Below are 21637 nucleotides of genomic sequence, written 5' to 3'. Positions count from 1 at the left end.
TAGACACACATGTAAGCTATCTAAGGAAAGGTGTATGAGTTTGAGAAGCCTAGATAAAGTCTTATCGAAGCATCTCGTATCAGAATTCTGAACTTTGGTAATGAAAGTTAATAGGTATTAATTCTAGATGTCCAACTGATTTCTAGGTACATGTCAAAGCTAGTGGGAGCATAAGTGGTATGCAAATAAGAATATAATTATTATGCTAGTGGGAGCGTAATTATAATGGTAAGTGTTGCAAGTTAGCAATGTTAATTATAGAAAACAAAAGTTTCAAATTGCACAATTTTAGGGGTTGAAAAGTTGTTTTTGCTATAATTAAGGGAGAGGAATTCATACTTTATTTCAAATCTAAAAGCTTAGATTGTGATTTTAATCAAATTTAGTCAAGAACATATATGTATGTTATGTTGAAATGGTTCAACATAATATGTGGAAACATTGTATCAAGAGATTGGTAAAGTATCATGTCTTTATGTGAGACATTATGAATCATATCCCATATGCTTCGGGTATAGGATCGATTGCATATGCTATAATGTTTAAGTGTTCTATTTTTCCAAATGCCTAGGGCATTAAGAGGGAAAAGGACTAGAACTGGATATGACTAAAATGATTAAGCAATTGTTGAGGACAATTTGAGGTTTACCAAAGATTGATTGCTCATGGAAAACTGGAAGTATAGTGTAAATTTTGGAAGGACCATATTGATATATTCTGAAAAGAGGAAAGTCTTGTTTAGAAGTGATAGTCAAAATGGGAATATGGAAATGTTTCCATAGGTGGAAGTTATTCATTAAATCTATGTAAGATTAAAAAGCTTAATGCAAGAAGGACGTTCAAAGGAATGTACTTTGAATGTGATACTTCGTTTCCATGGAATTTCTCTCCATTGGAATACTTTGTAATGTCTGTTGTCAAGTCTCTATGACTTTTATGCATAGTAATTACAAAATGATCATTGCATATAAGTTTAGAATCTAACAGATTATAGTAAATTGCAAGAATTGATATCCGTACATTTACGGTAAAGATTTGGAATCGTGAAATAAGTTTCAATAAAGATGTTTTCAACTGATCTTCACAAAGTAAGAACCATAGATAAACATAGTGTGCATTCTTGGAGCATGGGACAACTATTGTTTTAATTCAAGTATTAAGTTGATTAGTTGAAACATTATACAATGAATAATGTGTAATCAATATGGTGATTACATAAAAGGTGTTTTATTTATATTCATAAGCTCTGAGACCATATTGGATTCGATTATTCTTGTGTTTCATTTTGCATGTTTTGACTTTCCGAATAATAAGATTATTCAAACTATCCACAGTCGATCATACAATAGAAAATATTGGATTTTATGGAAGAACACACAAACATTTTCAAGTAACAAATGATAGACTTCTAATACAAAAATGCTTATGAACTCACTAACTCAATTGTTGACACTCTTTTCAAAACCACTTGTATTCTCAGGGAATCAATAGACAGGTACCAACATAGGTTTTGAGAAGAAGGAGCTTCATAGAGTCACGTCTTTCAGTTTTTGCTATATATTTTGGTGTCAAGTATACATTGATTTGAACACAGATGTAAAAACTATACATTATCAATATCATGGTTGTTGTACATTGGTTACTATTATTCAACTGTTGTGATACTGTACATGACGTCATCCGCCACCGAATGTTTCTGCCGTTCCAGTTTTGGGGTGTGACAAATAGTGGTTGATTCTCCATGTGAATCATAGTACATAGAGGCAAGTGAAGCATCAAAGGAGGAAATTTGGTTGAAAAACTTCATCGAAGATCTTCAAGTTGTGCTAACCATCAAGGAGCCTATGGAACTTTTCTGTGATAACGAAGGAGCGGTTCCTTGACAAAGGAACCAAGAGATCATGACAGATCAAGGCATATCGACAGAAAAACCGTTTCATCAGACATAGAGTAGAAAAAGGTTGCTTCATAGCGAAGAGGGTATCATCTGAAGAGAATCCTGCAGATCCACTCATAAAGGGTCTGAGTAGGGCTAAACATATTCAGCATGCTAGGAGCATTGGTCTGAAAGATGATATTAGTTTTAGTAGTTATATAGTTAGTTTGAAACTTGTAACAAAGTAAATGTAATTGACTTTTGGTGATTAACTAGTAGAGAATTATTTATAATTTTCTTTACTACCTTTTGTCAAATTGTTTATTCTTGTGCTTCATTTTGCATGTTTTACTTCCAGAATAATTCAATTATTTAAATTCCACAATCTTTCGTATTTCTAGAAGTAAGTAGTGAATTAAGATGGTCATGAATTGAATTGTGGATGGTCTAAAGAGTTTTAGGCATAGCAATAGTATTGGTATAATGCTTATAAGTACTTATAAATGGATATTTAAGTATTGGATTAACCTACACTCCAAGAATTACTTTATGGAATTTATCACAAGTAATTATGAGATGATAATATCATATAATCTTTAAATGAATATATATATATGAGTTGTGGTTTACAATTCAGTTGTGCATTGATGATATGTAAACGCATTAGTAACTTGATGTTATAAAACGTATTTTTGTGTATGATTTGATGAGTAAACAATGTAAACATATAAGTCAAATTCTATTCATTACTCTTCCCTAATGGGAAAAGCGATATCTTTAGGCCCCTCGGTGATTTGGTGTTGACTTATAGTGTCGGGCCCAACCAGGACTAAATTGAAGTGTTCAATTAGAAGTTCTATGTAATTACAAATCAGAAATTAGGAAATAAAGGATTGGACAATGAGATTGATTATGTTCCATGTCTCGTGCCCGAATGATATATTGCAGAATGGAGGATATATGATCACTAATCTTAGGATACATAACTCACAAGGTTAGAGTTCGACATGGGCTTTTAGAAGCTACAATTTGCTGATCAGTTTTGAAGTTATATTGGAAATCATAATTATAAAGTTATCCAAGTGGGACACTTTTGGATTAGGTGTCTAAGCCCATAACTATAATTGGTATAAACTTGAATTGATAGTAGCACAGTCCTTTTGCGTTGCCCTCTAACCTAACAACTGGACATGATGATTTTTGGAGATAGAGGTTGATTTATTATTTGATTAATAATTTGAAATAAATAATTTATTAATATATTATGAAAATAATATATTAATTACCAATAGCAATATTTAATTAATAATTAATCAGAAATTAACTGGAATTAATTTTGGGATTAATAATATTAATTAAAAGTGTAGGGTCTAAAGTGTAATTGTTCAATAATTGAACAAAAGGCTCCAGAACCTTCCTTCTAAAGGGATGGATGATTTTTGGGGATATTCTAGGGTTTCTAGAATATCCCATGTGTATAATTAAGGATTAAAATAAACTCCAAATTTGAAATATTAATTTAATATTCAAATCAGAGTTATCTAGAGCTTCCTAGTTGCACTATATAAGGACCCATAACCCTTTGATTTTCGGCCATAACTTCTTCCTCTAGGGTTGGCCAAAATTATACACTCCCTCCATAATCTCTTTCTTGCTTGTGTTGGGTGTGAACCACTAGAGGAGCGCCATTTGTAGTGCTTGCTTCCAAAGCTTTAATAAAGACAAGGATCATTGTTATTTGCTATAATAACAATAAGGTATGAAATCCTAAACCATTTTATGTGTTTTTTTGAAAACTACATAGGGTTTCTAGGGTTCTTATTTTGATGCTCATAATTATAGGTTCAGTAGAGAAAACATAGATCTTGTTTTAGGTTGCTTGCACACTTAAGAGTTTTAAGTTTGTTTTGTTATGCCTAAAACCCATCAGGTGTGGCGTTGCATGAGGTTTTAGTCAGCATTGTGATTCAAGTGAGTCTCTTCACTGTATATAGAGGTTGAAGGCACCAATATCGACCTATTGGTTTATGTTATATAGGAAGGCTAGGGGGTGTCCCCTATCACTTGTGTGAAAGACTTGGAGGTGGCTCCTGACAAATTGTATACATGACCAAGGATCGGACTCTGATAGTTATGTAGTATGCTAGTTGTCTTTATGATACTTGCATGGAAGACCAGGAGGTGGCTCTTGACACTTGTATGTAAGACTTAGGGTTTTGGCTCCCGAACCGACAATGAAAGACCATGATACGACTCATGGGCATAATGACAAGACTATGATTGGTACATAACAATCTCTATTGTATGTGTCGCATGAGGTATTTTGGGAAACTCACTAAGCTTTGTGCTTATGACTTTATATTCTTGTTTTCAGGTACTTCCGGTACGAAAGGGAGGGCCCGGCATGATTGCACAACATCCCTCGATGTTTTCTGCATTAACTTTTTATGACTTTTACTCTGTATTGTTTATGGTTTTAAAAATAAAAATTATACTATAAAATTTTGGGACATTACAAAATTTGAATCAGAAACTGATTCTGATTCAACAGAAACTTCTTTTGAACAAAAATCTTGATGCTGAAAATCTGATTCTCAAAAAACTATAAAAAAATTAATTTTGTAAAATTAAACTAAATTTGGAATGAATTCATAATAAAATAAATTCATAACAAAATTTAATATCTTGACCAAAAAGTATAAAATTATAGAAAAGATGATTTGTTCAATTTGAAATATCAAGAAAAATACATAAAATACGAGTTGATTTTATTTTTAAAATGTAAAATATGTAACATACACGTTTTGAAATCATGTTTTGTAATAAAAAAAATTGTGAAATACTATGTGAAATTAAGTGTTGAGTTCTAACAGATGTTTTTTTACTAGAAATGAGGTAAAATTATGTTTAGAATCACTCAGAAAATATTGAAAGTCTTATGAGACTCCAATTAAAAACCAAATAGTGAAATTTAGCGAAAATATAAAATTTGAAATAAGTAAAATTTTATTACTGAAAGTTGTAAATAATCTTGTTAGAAACTTGTACGCGAAAACCTCGTTGAAATCCGAGTTATAACGAAGAAGTTATGACCAACTGAAGATCCACGATAAAACCGACACGGCGCCGAATGACGTAAAAAGTGAGTTTTTGATAAACTACTTTTCAGCCTTAGTGATCTAAATGAAAGTCGTAGTATTCGTTAAACTGAGAAATTCGATAAAAAGAACACCAAAATCTGACTTCGTATGAGGAAGTTATGATTTTTCTAAGTTTCGAATTAGCAGTAGACAGCTAAAAACTCGAATTTTAGATCGAGCGATATTTGGACGATACATCCTAAACGAGAATCGGAGGTCTCGTCATTTGTAGTACAACGGTAAAAGTCTGACGAAAACGGATGTCGGACGAAGAAGTAATGAATTTTTAACGGATTTTCCTGTCCCAGTCTGTTAAAAATAATAATATTAAAAATAAATTCAAAATAGCTGATGAAGTCTAAACGAAAGTTGTAGAATATATTCTCACCTACGCGTTCATATAAAGAACGTCAAACACGGAACTCGTATGCGAAAGTTATGGATTTTAGAAGTTCGGGGTTCAATCTCCGAAAAATCTCGTATGAGTGGTCCGGATTCAGCCACGTCCTTCGCACGAAGTAGCTGCGTCATCCGAGTCGTGGCGCGTCCGAGGAGCGACGCGTGTCGCACACCTATCCGACTCTCGCATCCGAAACGTGTCACCCCTCCGAGCCTCGCACCTGGCTGCCTCGCATGTGCGGCGTCTGGCCTCCGAACCTCGCTCCAGCTGCCGCATGCCCCTCGCTGCTGACTCATCCTTCTCAGCCGACCTTTGGACCTCACCTATAAATAGGGAGGCTGCGAGCCTTCTCCGGTAATTTTGAGAAATTACCACTTTTCACCCCCTTTTCCATATTTTCTTCATTTTGACTTTCCCCGAAGCCCCGATATCAATTTTAGCACCCGAAACACATCCCAAAGCTCCCGAGAAGCCCGCAAATTTTATCTTTTTGGTTTTGAAGCCATACCTTTGTAGAGCCCGATTTTCAATTAAGCTCCCAATTTTCAACATAGAAAGTCATATTTAAAGTCGAAGTGCTGCCCAAATTACTATTTTAACCCCCGGTTAATTCAAAGTGAGTTCAATATATAGGAACAATTGTATGTTATGTGTTATATGTGCTATGTGCTTTTCAGTGTTATTATTCCGGGTTATTTTCCCGTGTTATTTTATTCGCTATTTTTATAGCAAATGTAATACCTTTGACCATGTGATCAGTGAAAGGACTTAAATTCACATTGGTACTAGTACGTAGCCTCTGACCATGTAGAGCATGTCTCCGTAAGAGAATGACTTCTATTCTATGGCATTGACAAATGGTTAGACAGGACTATAAGCCTGGAATCTAACAAGATGTTAATCAGAAATTGTATGTCTTCTATGCCATTTGGGCCAAAGTTTTATTAATGTATATCAAGCATTGAAAAGTATATCTTTGAATAAAGTCTTTGATTGATATGAATGCTTGTCACATGATTCACATATGTCTTTGTTGTTCCTCTTTGCTTATGCCATATTGATGTATATATATGATATAATGTTATATTGTATCTATTATTGACCTCACTAAGCGTCACCGCTTACCCTATAAATGTTTAACAATTGCAGGTGATAAGTAACCAGTATGATCACATATTGTTGAAAGATTTAGAGTAGTTTGTAATACTACTTTTGTACTTCAGTTTTATATTTATATAAATTACAATATCCTGGGTAGTTATGTAATATATATAACACTTTGTAATAGACGATTTGTATCCAGTAGTTTGTAACCTCTTTATTAATGTAAAATATTGCGTTTATGAATATGCAAGTAGCATGTTTTGGAGTAATAATATTGTGAAGTATGAAAGTTTGAGTTTTTCAAAAATACGAAAGTTTGGGTCTTTCAAAATATGTGTCGACAAATGCAAATTATTTTGAAAAATTTGTTTTTTAAATTTAATGAAAAACTTTTTGACATTCAAAAAGGGTTGCGACACAGTTTTTTGCTCGTTTAACCGCTACGTCTATGTAAAACTTTCTTCTTTATTTACTATATTTAGTATTATAAGTAATACTTTAATAGATTTTTTATAAAATTATCTAAAAAAATTGATAACCTAAAAAGACAATGAGGTAGCATATATATATATATATATATATATATATATATATATATATATATATATATATATATATATATATATTAAATAGGTTAATTAAAAAAATTTAAAATCAAGGTTTAAATATTTAAGAATTTTGGATTTATAATAAAATAAGAAAACTAATGAATTAATAAAATTGTTTTTTTTAATCTTTTAAATTTAAATAAATAAACAAAATAAACTAAGGAAATCTACGATTTCAAACATTGGCAGCAATTTTACTAACCAAATTTACAATAACAATTTTTTTTTTTTATAAACCAAACTTACAATATCTAAAGAAAGCATGTAATATTTGGGCTTAATGGGCTCATTTATCACAATAAAAAAATCTGATAATATTGACTATTCATACTTTTACAAATACAACGCATAATTTAGTGTTGGGCTCAAAATATTACTACAATTTTGCCATGGGCAACTAGGGAGAGCAAGTCGTCTTCAACCTCTAGATTTAGGGTTTATGTACAGAAAATTTGGGGGAAGAGCTCGTGAAAAATAATGGAACCTGAAACGAAGAAAAGGAAGCTTTTCCGTCCACCTCCTCGCCGGTTAGTATTCCCCGTAACCCATCACTGTCAAAGCTCTAATTTTTGTCTTTTCTACTATCTATATACCTGTTAAACCTTGCTTCGTTGAATACATTACTATTTTTTTCCTGACAAATTGAATTAATGGGATCAATATTTTATCATGACGAATCGACATACATTGAAATACATCAAAGATTGATAATCAATACCGAATTACAAATCCCAATTAAGTGATAGCTATTTGTTTAATTCGGGTATTCGATTTATATCCTCGAGAAGTGATCACTTAAAAGTTATTTTCCTCTCTTTCAATTCAAATATGTCAAGCAATTACAAAGTACATGTTTTAATGGTGTTGCTGCAAATGTTTGAAATTCTAGGGCAACTCTTTCACCAGCTGGAAAGAAAGATCTTGCAGTTTCAACTTCAACAATAAAGCCAACGGTATGCATGTTCTTTTCAGGTGTTTAATTGACACTATTATAGAATGTTAAAGAATTCTTATATGAATTGAGAAGATGTAATGACAGGTTAATGTGGCTCAAACTGGAGTAGTCATTGATCTGAGGATTCAACAGGCTAAGAATCATGCAATTGCACAGGCTCAACAAGATGGGTCCCAAGCTAATTTCAAAATATTTGATTCTCCATTTGGGAACTTTCTAGTGCCTGTTGTTCCAACTCGTGCAGAACTTGGTGGATGATTGATCAGGTATGTTTCTCTTACATAGTTGCTAATTGAGTAGCAACACACTAATATTTATTGCTGTTCAAAGCTTCTAGTTTGCTTTTTGTTTATTTGTCATGTGTTTTTGATGGGCATGAAACTCTTGCCTGACCCATTTATTAAAGATATTTGCAAACTTGTGGTCGATGTTCTTGAAAAATTTAAGAATAAATCTGAGTTTGTGTAAAGAAGTTTAAAGCCGGTGACATTTTTTTAGAGAAATTTTAGATGTAGATAAACATCTATGAGTATAGGAAAATTCAATGAGTGGAGAAAAATTCAAGAATAAATCCGAGTTTTGTTTGATATGTAATTCAATGCGCCTAAAATATGAAAAATGTTGGAAGAGTTTTGACAAAAGTTGTAATGACTATATCCAAAGCTGATAATGGGTCGACTTGGGTTGAGTTGGGTTCGTGTTCAACCCATTTTTTAAATGGATTGAACATCTCAACCCAACCCAACCCATCCCATCTCGTTTACTTAAATAGGGTTGAGATTTCCAACCTTACCCAGTCTGTTAGGTAAATGGTTTGCCATCTGGTTGACCTTTTATATATATTTCTCAACCCAATTTATTAAATAAATGGGTTGAATGCGGGCTGACCCATTTAAAATTGAAAATGCAAATAGATTAAAAAAAGTATACATACTTAAAGAACTTAACTTGGAAGCAAATTAAATGTGAGCACTTTAATTAAAAAAACATGAATACTCCACTATATAATGTTTTACTTAATAATATGGAGTGGGGTGAAGTTAGAAGAGGTTTGTGATTTGTGCATCAAGCAATGCCGAAAGAGAGTGAATCAGAGAAACAAACAATGAATACCGAATGAGAGTGTGACTCTGAGAGAGATAAGAGATAGAGTCATCGAGCGAAGAGAGGTTGTCAGGCTGAGAGCGAGTCGTAAAAGAGGAGAGCATAACAAGCTAAATCTAGGGTTTGAGATTGACAATTCGGTACCAAGGGTAGAGATGTGAATTATGGCAGTGTTTTTTTTATAAATATAAATAATAATACAACATTAAAATGTAAGTATTAGATAATAGTATTTAAATATAAAACTATATATATATATATATATATATATATATATATATATATATATATATATATATATATATATATATGAGTTTCCAAGTTGAAAACTGTGTGATAGTTTTTACCTAACCAACCCATCTAATTATATTGGTTAGGTGGGTTAACCCATTTAAATTAAGTGGGTTGAAAATCTCAACCCAACCCGCCAATTTTGGGTAGGGTTTGCATTGTGTTGGCGGGTTTAATGGCTTTTTCCGGTTCTAATTAAATGTATTTTGTGGTTATGCTGGATTCGACTATGAATCATTGGGCATACATTTAAGACGTTGGCTATTTGCATTTTAATGAAAGGAAATCACTGTGAAAACAATTTAATGACATGAAGGTTGTAGCTTTTGTTCGGTATATTGAAAATAAACTAGAAACTTTGTTTATAATATATAGAGAAAGATTTTACAAGGCCGAGGTGCACTCTTCATTTCAGGAAGCTTGTAAATTAGATGTTTATTATGATGACGATAATGATATTTTTGGTGAGTTTCTACATGTTGAGGAAAACAACTCTATTATGTTGCAATAGAAGCATATATAAAGAGGTACCTAGTGAATTAAAACTTGCTTACACTATCGGCTTTGACATTCCAAAGTGGTGGAAACCAAATGTCGTATGGTTCTGTATCTTGTATCTTGGAAGGTATCTTGTATCTTGGAAGACTAAAGCATAGTTATCGATAGCGAATAGCGGTAAATAGCGACGAGCCACCTATAAGCTACGCAGCGAATAGCGGTAAATAACGACCGCTATTTCGTATTTAGCGATAGGTATGAAAGTATAAAAAATATTTATTATATACCTATTATACGTATTTAGCAACGTTTATACGTATTTAGGAGGTGGACGCAAGGATTCAGAGTAGAGCAAGTCCAAAGCATAGAGGCGGGAGACGAACAAGACTGGATTTTAGTTAGCGCCAACCCTAATACGTTTATTCCAATTCTTTTTTTTTTTAAAAAAAAAAAAGAAAAAAAAACCCTATCGCTAAAAGTCCCGCTTTCTGTCGCTATTTAGTCCATAGCGCTCGATGACCGCTTCGCCACGCTATTCGCTATAGCGACCGCTATGGTCGCTATTGACAACTGTGGACTAAAGGTAAACTACTTTTACACCTTGTTCCTGAGTTTTTAGTAAATTCAATAAGGAAAGGAAAGGAAAATATTGACCATAAAAAAAGGGAAGGGAAGGAAAAAATTTCTTATTCCGTGTTCCTGAATTTGAAGGAAATGAAAGGAAATTTTATGTTTCTGTGTTCCCGAGTTAGGAGGGAAAAGAAAAGAAAACTAAAAGATTACAATTATACCATTATTTACACATCATGTTTAGAACACGTAAACAATATGAACTTTGCCTCTTCGAATTATATACTTGAGCATTATGCTTGTATTGATTTGTTAAATCGAAATAGGAGGTTTCTAGAGAAGCTTGTTGAATCCAACATCAAAAGGAACAACTTTATAGAATCAACTACAATGGGAATCAAAATCTTTTAATCAAACAATCAACTAATGAATCAAACCCAAGTCAACAAAGAAAAACTAAATAATCAAAATTCCAACTCTTACAAATGAAGTCTAAAGCAAAATACCATAAAAAACCAAAAAAAGCCATAAAATTTGAAGATATGACTCACTTTTTACCTCCATCCATCATCTTTCTTAGAAATATCTTCTGCATCTTCATTGAAGAACTAAAGATTGCCCTTGCATTAGCTTGATTACGCGACAAATATATGAAAGCATTTGCAAATTCATTGTCATCCAAACCCATCGACTCTAATTCTTTCTCGATTTCCTCACATGTATAGTCACAAGATTTGTTCCCTTCTCTCATAACATGAACAATTTTTTTAAAAGTGTGCACAATATTGTGTTCAAAAGATTCTGGTTTAGGAACCACTACTTCATCTTCATCTTGAAGTTTGCTTTCTAGTTTTCTTCTTTTACTTTTGAGCTTCTTCGCTTTTGAACTCTCTTCGAGTGAAACATGCGTTGCTGTGACTATTTGAATATCCTCATCATCATCTTTGTATTCGTTATCCAAAATTATCTCATTATTTGTCATTAGTTCATCAACATCAGCAACTTTTTCTATTTTAATTTCTATGGATTTGCTTAATAGGGCGTTTTTCTCTTTTGGTGTTTCTGCTTTTGATCATGATGCTTTATCATCTGAAAATAACATATCCAAATGATCGTAGTTTGAAATTTTTTTGGCCTTGAATGCAGTTGCGTTAAGGTTTGACTGTTTATAAATAAACTCAAAAATAATTAGTAGAGTTAATGGTAAAAAATATATAAAACAATAAATCAAACGTAAAACCAACATGCACACTAATTAATTGTGCCAATACTTCATCTTCAGTGTATTTTGTTTGAAAATTCCAAGAGAACCCACTCAATGAAGTACCTCAGAACATATCATGTCATTTACCAAAAATACCTTTTAAAGTTTTCATTCGGTTTTTTAAATGTTCTTTGGTAAAAGACCTGTTAAACTCTTTACACATCACTGCTATCATGTTCGCATAAGCTTGCGAAGTGAATGTACCATTCACCCGGTAACCTATTTTATGTTCGTTTACCGGTGCTTCAACGAGAATATTATCCATCTTATCTGTCCACGTCAAATTCTCTTTCTTCACAAACTTCCGTCGGTTACCCTTTTGGTCATGGTCGCTCTGTACATACAAACATAACATAACGAGCCATGACCAAAAGGGTAGCTAATGGAAGCATTGTGAAATTAGAAAATTTGATGTGGACAGATAAGATGGATAATGTTCTCGTTGAAGTACCGATAGACGAACATGAAATAGGTAACCGGGTTAATGGTACATTCATTTCGCAAAATTATGCAAACATGATTGCAGTGATGTTAAATAGTTTAACAAGTCTTTTACCAAAGATCATTTAAAAAACCGAATGAAAACTTTAAAAAGTAATTTTGGTAAATGACATGATTTGTTTTGGGGTATTGCATTGAGTGAATTCTCCTAGAATTCTCAAACAAAATATATTGAAGCAGAGGAGGAAGTATGGACACAATTAATTAGTGTATGTGTTGGTTTTACGTTTGATTTATTGTTTCATATATTTTTTACCATTAACTTTACTAATTATTTTTGGATTTGTTTATAAACAGGCCAAATCGACGCAATTGCATTCAAGACCAAAAAGCTCAAAAGAAGAAAACTAAAAGATGAAGATGAAGTAGTAGCCGGACCTCAACCGGAATCTTTTGAACACGGTATTATGCATACTTTTAAAGAAATCGTTGATGTTAGGAAAAAATCTCATGACTGTACATGTGAGGAAATCGAGAAAGAATTAGAATCGATGGGTTTGGATGACAATGAATTTGCAGATGGTTTCATATATTTGTCGCATAATCAAGGCGATGCAAGAACAATTTTTAGTTTTCAATGAAGACGCGGAAGATCTTTCTAAGAAAGATGATGGATGGAGGTAAAAAGTGAGTCGTATCTCTAAATTTTATGGTTTATGGTATTTTGTTTTGTACTTCATTTATAAGAGTTGTAATTTTGATTCTTTAGTTTTTCTTTGTTGACTTGAGTTCGATTCATTAGTTGATTGTTTGATTAAAAGATTTTGATTCTTACTGTAGTTGATTCTATAAAGTCGTTTCTTTTGCTGTTATCAATCAGAAAATGTTTTGATAAATGTAACCTTTCTACTTTTGTAAATCAACCGAGGTGATTCATGTTATATCATTTTGAACTAACCAACCATGTTTGATTTGCCTCCTCATTACCTTCGGTTAAAAATTAAAAGCATTATGGATATTGATCCACAGATATATCATGTAATGGAACCATATTAATATGTAGAGGTGTTTAGCATTATGTCATCATTACTTTATTTTTTATAGGTCAACATGTTGGTAAAAGGGTACAAGAATTCATCTATTGGCGTCCAAAGATGATAGTTTCTATCCATAACAGTTTTTCATTCTTCGACTTACTTTTATATGGTGCAAAATCAACCAATTTTTTATTGACACATGTTACAGTATGTATCTATCATAATCATTTGACATATGTTTCATGACATGCCTATAGATGGATATTGTGTCTAATATCGTATTTTATTCTAAATCTATATATGATTATAGATGGTCGTAATCTTTATTTTTATTTTGAACTATATGGAAACCCAATTTTGCACTTTTAATACAAGTGTATAAAGGCCTAAAAGAAGTTATTCAGCATTAACTCCACAAGAACAAATATAGAATTGTATTTTTATTTAAGAAAACTAAATATAAAGTGATTAGAATGATGAAATTGAGAGAAAGTTTTAATCATTTTAGTTGTATAGAATATTCATATTTGATCTTTTCATTTATGTAAGTGAAGTTTTAATTTTTTATTATTATGTCTATTAGCAAGATATATATTTAGTGTGATTATACTAATATCTTTATTTATTTCAATTTTAGGTTCCAAATGGTATAGGGACGATTCTGGGAATTGCACAATTGACATTGTATTTGTACTATAACCAAAAGAAGAATCAAGAGAGCCCTTAATGGAGTTGGTTGCATGAACTAAAGTGCAAGTAATTGATTTTGATTTTCAATTACTATTGAAGATATTTGAATGTTTAAACTTTAAAGTCAGCATGTGAATTTTTGTAGCCTAATTATGTGTTTGATTGTAAGGTTGAAATTTAATTTGATCTCTGGTCAATATTTGTTTGCATTTTGTTGTTGATAGTTTTGTCCTGTATTATCAAATTCTTGATCTTCAATAAATTTGATTGTTTTGAATCAAGTGAGATTTTACAATTTTACCTTTCTTTGTTGTCTTGCTTATCAAACATACACATTTCATTCAATACAATAATATGTTTTCATTCGGAGACATTCATCAACTCAGAATCATTTACATCTAGAGTCCTTGAATCATTCATAGTCTGCGAAACAACCCTTTAGTAAAACATCTCGGTAATAATCAAATAATAACAATTACTTATCATAAACTTTTGACAAAATTATACGGTTGGTCTAGTGGTTTTCCGATTGATTTGGTACAACTATCTAAGCTCCTATGCACTTTTCCCCATGGTTTTTATACAGATAAGAGATCAATACCGAATCATGTCCCACCTATTTAGGTGGGACAAAACATTATAATTTTTATCTCATTGACATTCGTCTCATTCCCAATCCAATACATCAAGGATAACTTTTATGGTTTGAATATCATAATAAATAGTATACATATATTTCAAGTATTATTTAACATACTTGAGCCTTTAGGATAATAACTAACTAGAAACTAATTTCAGATAACAGTTAAGAATTTTATGAACTCAAAACCGTTTTTAACCGCAACATATATGGTATTTTAAAACTCGATGTTTTCAATAGTAACCACACATCTATATATATATATATATATATATATATATATATATATATATATATATATATATATATATATATATATATATATATATATATATATATACAAACTCAAAATCACCATTTATTTTTAGACGTTTTCAAGCTTGAGTAAGGGAAGATGATCAACTACATCATGACCGTTCTTCTTGGTCCCAACCACCATAGCCGGAGTGTACTGGAGTAGCATCTTGCACACTTCCTTCATGGAGGGTCTATTTGTTGGCAATCTACTAGTGCACCATAGCCCGAGTTTGAACACACCACTCATTTCATTCATGTACATGGGCTCCTTAACATCTTTGTCTAAAACATCTTCTATTGGTTCGCCTCCTAGAGCATGTTGCATAGCCCATTCTGCTAGTGATGAATGCTCGTTGCCATCACTCGCTTCTCTTCCCGTTGTCAATTCTAACAAGATCACCCCAAAGCTGTAGACATCTATCTTCTCGTTTACTTTTGTGGTATGAGCATATTCTGTAACAAATTTAAATACTTTAGTGGAGCTATGGTTTAAGAAAAACAAGGACTACATAGGGTCACTCATCGTGATGTTACTATCGTTCAAGTATGTTTAATTGCTGAGTTCTAGTAATATCTGGTGCATTAGTACTTGTATGATTGCACCCAAACCGAGACAATACTTATGGATGCTTTATTTTTTTAATGGACAAATATGTGAGGACAACTAAACTCAGGAGGTCACTCATCCTAATACTAATATTGTCCACTTATACTTAACTGTGGAGTTCTGATGAGATCCAATGTAGTGTTGATAGGATTGTAATTGGTATTTGATAAAACAATATGAATATATTATTGTTAATCGAAACTTTACCTGGAGCCATATAGCCGAATGAGCCAGCCACGGTTGACATTGCAGCGAGCTCATTGCCTTTCTCTAAGATCTTGGCTAACCCAAAATCCGCGATCTTTGCATTGAATTCACTGTCTAAAAGTACGTTGCTTGATTTCACATCACGATGAATAACTGCCGGACAACAATCGTGGTGCATATAGGACAATCCTCGAGCCGCCCCGAGTGCTATATGCAACCTTTTAGGCCAATCAAGTACCATATGACGCACCGAACCAGTCAACCCACGGTTCGGTGGAGTCTGCTTTCGGTGCAGCCAACGGTCCAAACTACGGTTCTCTAAGTACTCGTACACAAGAAGCTTTGAGTTGTCACTCGAAATGTGACCCATCAATTTCACGATGTTCGAGTGTCGAATCATGCTTAAAATCTCAACTTCTGCTAAAAACTCTTTCTCGAGCCTTAAATCTAAATCCTTTTTGGTTGAGATCTTCTTTACTGCCACCACTTCGCCGGAACGGTTCACCGGAATCTTGTATACCTTCCCGGAACCACCTTGACCGATCATGTAGTTATCGTTCAAACGAGGCAAAATTGTGGATTCTGTGAAGGTTAATTTCTGAAAAGAAGTGAATTTCCAATTTGAATTGAAACCGTGTTTTCTTCTCCGGTAAAGAGCAATGACATATCCGGTCATTATCACTGCCAGAAGCAACAATATTGCTGCAATACTTCCGATAATCGCCACCGACTTACTGGAAATCTTGCTAGATTGTCCGGATTGGGATCGGGAACTGCAAGAATTAAGTCCTAAGACAGGATTATTTGAACAAAGACCGGGGTTTCCCTGGAAACTTCTTTCAAAGGCACCATTATTGAGCTGAGACGGGATGTTTCCGGCGAGATTATTGTCGGAAAGATCAAGAGAAACGAGCTGCCGCCCGAGCTGAGCCGGTATTTGACCGGAGAGATTGTTTCTTGATAAGTCTAGTACTGTGAGAACTTTCAAGAGCCCGAGACCTGCCGGAATCTTACCGGAGAGTTGGTTTTTACTGAGATTCAAAGTGTTGAGTGAATTCCAGGAAACAATAGTCGCCGGAAGTTGGCCGGAGAGTTGGTTTCCGTCGAGCAATAAAGTTGCTAAATTTGGAAGTGCGGTTAAATCTTGAGGAATTCCACCACTGAATAGATTATTACTTCCTTTGAAAACCCGCATATTTGTCCAAGAAGATACTCCGGTAGGTATCTCACCGGAAAACCTGTTGTTACTGATTTCGAGTATTGATAATTTTGGCGCCAATTCCGACGGCAATTCACCGGAAAATGAATTATCACTAATCATCATCTTCTCCAAGCTTGAAAGGTTCCATAACCCATCGGGAATTTTTCCTGACAATTGGTTATCATAAACTTGAAGAACCCTCAAGCTGCTACATGTTTCAAGCGATTTTGGTATCTCGCCTGAAAGATTGTTACTGTAAACAACTAAGCCTATGAGCTTCCCGTTGTAACACAGGTTCTGCGGTATGTTTCCGGTGAACTGGTTTTCGTCCACCTCGAATAACTTCAGCTCAGAGTACCTTCCGAAATCCGGTGGTAGTTCACCGGAGAAGTTGTTAGTGAAAATTCGAATGTCGTTTAAGCTAGGCAAGCGGCCGATGCTCGCGGGAAGTTCACCGGATAACTGATTGAACATGAGAGTCAAGTTTGTTAACCGCATTAGATTCCCGAAACCACTGGGGACTTTTCCGCTGAGCTTGTTCGCAGAAAGATCGATGATCTTCATGTTCAATGCTTGAATTGAATCCGGGATTTCACCTGTTAGATCGTTCCCGTAAAGATAAACTTCGGTTAAGTTCTTTAACAAGAACAGATCACTGGGTATCGATCCAGTCAGGTTATTGACTGATAAATCCAGCAGTTCCAGAGCCGGCATGCCGGAAAAATTTCCGGGTATCTCTCCGATCAAGTTGGTTTCAGTCATGTAAAAGAATCGAAGTTTTTTTAATTGAATAAAACTCCGGGGTAGTCTTGATGGGGTAAATTTGTTAAAAGACAAATTCAATTCTTCCAGATCTTCTAAATCACCGATTTCCTGAGGAAAAGTGCCATTGAAAGGACACTGGTGCAATTGAAGTGATGAAAGCTTTGATAATCTAGAAATACTTGCCGGAATGTCGCCGTAAAAGTTATTTCCGAAGAGGCTGAGGTATCGGAGCTCCGGCGACAACTGTGAGATGTCGCTGGGTAGATTTCCTTCAAAGTAGTTTTGAGAGAGGTCAAGGTACTGGAGATTGGTGCAGCTGTAGAGGGCTGTCGGAAAATTTCCGGTGATGTCATTGTAATTCAGATCAAGGTGTGTTAAGTTTTTGATGTCACAGATAAACGGTGGGACAGTTCCGTTGATGTTCTGATTGAAGAGGGTGATTCCGGTGATGGTGGTGCCAGAACATGTAATCTCCGGCCAGCTGCAAGGGTTGGAGGATTGGTTCCAGTGGTTGATGGAGGGTGGATTTGACCAGAAGCTTTTGAGGCGGAGAAGGGTGGTTTGGTCATTTTGGGTGGAGGTGGACTGTGAAATTACGTGAAAGGGTAGAAGGAAGAGGAGGAGGAGAAGAGAGGGTAGGGGTAGTATTGACATATTGGTTTTGGCTCACGGCGGAGGAAGGTGGTTGGTTTATGGTGGTGGCATGTAGGATAAGGAGAGTTACTTGCAATGCAGAGGTGTGGAAGCAAAAATGTTTGGTTGACTTTCAAATTTGATGTTCAGCGTTTTGATAATTATAAAGAGTGAATTACAAGATTGGTCCTTCAACTTGTCCGTTTCGTCTAGATGCTTTTTCTAGATGTCAGTCGCAATCACACAAAGTTTTTTCTCATTTTTTAAAGAGAAATTGAGGAAAAAAAATTATAATTTTCCAAAAGGCAGGTAACATCAATTTGTAATAATTTCCGAAAAAGTTAATGTTTTTTTTTTTTTTTTTTTTTTTTTTTTTTTTAATAAAATCCTCCGAGCTTAGCCTCTATTATCTACTAGTTTATAACCCGTGAGAACCACGGTTATAAAATTAATTAAATTTTTTTATTAAAAAATCAAATTTATTAATCAATTATTTAAAAAAATTATTACTTAAGAAATATTTTTTTAGTTATACAAAGAGAATTATAATCAATGATTTAAATAAATATGTAAAGTTATATCACCTTATAATCTATATTAATTCTATTTTATTTTTCAATCTAATGTTATTAATTTAATATAATTAAAGTGAGAAAATTAAAATTTTGAAATTTAAAATTAGGAATCAATTATTGATTTAATGTAATTAGAGTGGAAATTTAAAATTTGAAATTTGAAATGGATAATTAATAGATTGATAAGTGGCATGATATGTGTGTGATATATATAACATTAATTAATGAGGAATCCTAATTGTATGACACTTGTCAATATGAGATTAAACTTATTCTTTTATTAGAATAGGGATTAGAATCTATTTTAAATACAAAAAAAAATCATATGTTTTTTTTTCCCCAAAAGTTCATTTTAAGTGGTGGTTAAATCAACCTTTTAGAAAAATATAGTGCTTTCTTGGTCCTTAAAGTAGATTCTAATAGGTAAAAGTGGTTATGTTGAAACATTTTACCAAAAATTAGTGGTTTCTTTTAGGAACGACTCAATCAATTTAGAAGCTCTAAGCAAATAAAAAAATTGATACCCTTTAAGCAAATAAATAGTTTTGAACTTGAGATCTTTAATTGTATAAACTAATGTTTTATCACCCGAGCAAACTTCAACTTGTTTTTGTAATACAATAAATACATACATATACAAAAAATATAAAAAAAACACGCTTTAAAATTGGAGGCAATTTGGAATTGGAGATCCTACGCCTTTGTTTAGTTTTGCAAATGGTAGATCCGACCCTGGTTTCTTCGGAAATTATTGAAAAAATTGATGGTTAAACCAGAAAAAAGTGACAAAATATAATGGTTTTTTCATCATTTTTTTAATAATGAGTAAAAATATAATTTTGATCCCGATGGTTTCTCAAAGAAATATTTTTGGTTCTAATATTGGGTTTTTCTTAAAGAACGTGCCTATCGAGGGTTTTTGTAGCACCCATGGTCCATGCATTGTTAACACAAATATGTTAGTTTTTCAAATATGACAAATTTTCCCTCACACCAAATCAGTAAAAAAAATACTGGGAAGATTACACATTAGTCTAAGGAAGTATTTCGAATTTACCCATTTACTTATAAAACTTTTTTTTAGTGCTTTATAAAGGCATAAAATAAACGTCCACCTGTTTTTTTTTTGGTCATAGCTACTTGATATAGCAAGTTTTATAATCCACATTATTTTTTTTATATATATTTTTGTTAAACACAATTAAATCCACTATAATATAGTCAACCAAATACTCAACCGCAATCACCTCAAAGACTATATTTCGACTCCATTGTCGAATTCTAGAAGAGAACTTTAATCAGACATCATGACTTGCTCATGCCTACTTATTTAGATTGTTCCTCGATCCAGTTTAAACCCTAATTTCCAATCCATAAATTTAAAATTCCAGACCTTATTTTTCTTCTTTTTCGATCAATTGTGGTATGAAGGAGCTTCCGACAAATCAAGGTCAACACCACAAGACGCACGAAAAACAGACGCATTCGACTATCACCTAACAATGCAATTCGGTTTTACAGTGTACAAGATCGACTAGGTTATACTTCCTGGATCGATACATGGATTTTGATTTTTGGAATCAATGAAGCACATGATTTACATGTTCGGTTTTAAATCTAAGGTTTAATTCCTTGCCTGATTTTCGATATATGGATCCTAATTTATGGTTTGGAATCTCGATTTCTTTTTTTGATTCGGTATAATAAGCTAGTTTTTTTAATCGATAAAGCACATGGATATTTTTGCAATTGATGAAGTATATGATTTTAAGGAAGCTTGGATTGAGGTCGACCATGAATCGTTTTGATCGAGCTACCAATACGATTGATTAGCTCATGAAGGAAGCAAAAGTTGCCATTCGTGCACTCAGTGATGCAAATCAAGATGATAATCTAGGGTACCAAAAAAGAGTTACAACCACCTTTTTCAGCCCTTTAGAGGCATTTTCATCCAAAAACCTATGATCATATTTAGGAGAACATGAATCATGAACAAACAAATAGTTTAGATTACAACATGTCTGCGCTCATGAATCCACTCAATAGATCCCCTCAAGAAATGAACCGCTTTTCAACCTCAAAAACCTCAACGGATTTCACATGGAGTCCAAATTACAACAGAGGAGTAGGTTATTATAACACCCTTATTCAAGTATTTTCCTTTTATACCCATAACATGAGAATTAATTACAAAATTGGTACTTTTGGTATTTTTAATGAAAAAGTGTGGGTGTTGAGTATGCTACGCGTACGTGGCGAAGACCCAAACCCTAAGGTAATCTTTGACTTTTTGAATTTGGCTTTGACCAGGATTTTAGAGAGAGATTAATTTATTATGTGAATAATAAATTAAACAAATGGTTTATTAATGTATTATGAAAATAATATATTAATTAGAAATCATATTATTTAATTAATAATTAATCAGAAATTAATTGGATTAATTAAAAGTGTAAGGACTGTTTGGTTATTTATTAAAATTTGAAGAAGGAAGGCCCAAGGTCCTCATTGGATGAGGTGGATGAAAATCATTTGGGCAAACCCAATAGTTTTTGTCCAAGCCCCTTGGATAAGGGGAATACGTGGCTTGGTCACAAAGCAAAGGGAATTTAGGGTTTCCTTCTTAAACCCTAGATGTGGCACCAAGCTACCTTAGCTATATAAAGGATATAGCCCTTAACAATTTTGTGTACTCCTTTCCTCAAGAAGCCTTGGATGAATTTGGCTATCCCTT

General features: G+C 33.3%; 1 protein-coding gene and 1 long non-coding RNA gene across 3 annotated transcripts; one reads left to right on the top strand and one right to left on the bottom strand.

Moving 5' to 3' along the window:
- The first annotated feature begins 7480 nt into the window (after positions 1 to 7480).
- On the top strand, positions 7481 to 14259 carry LOC145011405 (uncharacterized). Of its 2 annotated transcripts, none has more exons than XR_013664103.1 (4): positions 7481 to 7655; positions 8018 to 8081; positions 8168 to 8349; positions 12609 to 12971. It is a non-coding gene; the product is annotated as an uncharacterized LOC145011405 (long non-coding RNA). The 2 variants fall into 2 exon arrangements; XR_013664102.1 differs by lacking the exon at positions 12609 to 12971 and adding an exon at positions 13926 to 14259 and having other exon boundaries at positions 7483 to 7655.
- Positions 14260 to 14570: 311 nt separating this feature from the next.
- Positions 14571 to 18477, bottom strand: LOC145008890 (uncharacterized). Its single transcript, XM_078967516.1, has 2 exons — positions 15730 to 18477; positions 14571 to 15368 (listed from the first exon to the last, which is right to left on the bottom strand). Exons 1-2 carry the CDS (start codon positions 18347 to 18349, stop codon positions 14983 to 14985), a joined length of 3006 nt encoding a protein of 1001 aa, XP_078823642.1. The 5' UTR covers positions 18350 to 18477; the 3' UTR covers positions 14571 to 14982.
- Between the last annotated feature and the right edge of the window lie 3160 nt (positions 18478 to 21637).

The sequence above is a fragment of the Lactuca saligna genome, chromosome 8 (genome assembly GCF_052625555.1).
Source record: "Lactuca saligna cultivar CGN05327 chromosome 8, ASM5262555v1, whole genome shotgun sequence".
NCBI classification, from domain to species: domain Eukaryota; kingdom Viridiplantae; phylum Streptophyta; class Magnoliopsida; order Asterales; family Asteraceae; genus Lactuca; species Lactuca saligna.
The sequence above is the reverse complement of the archived record's forward strand: the minus strand, read 5'-3'. Positions and strand labels throughout refer to the sequence as shown.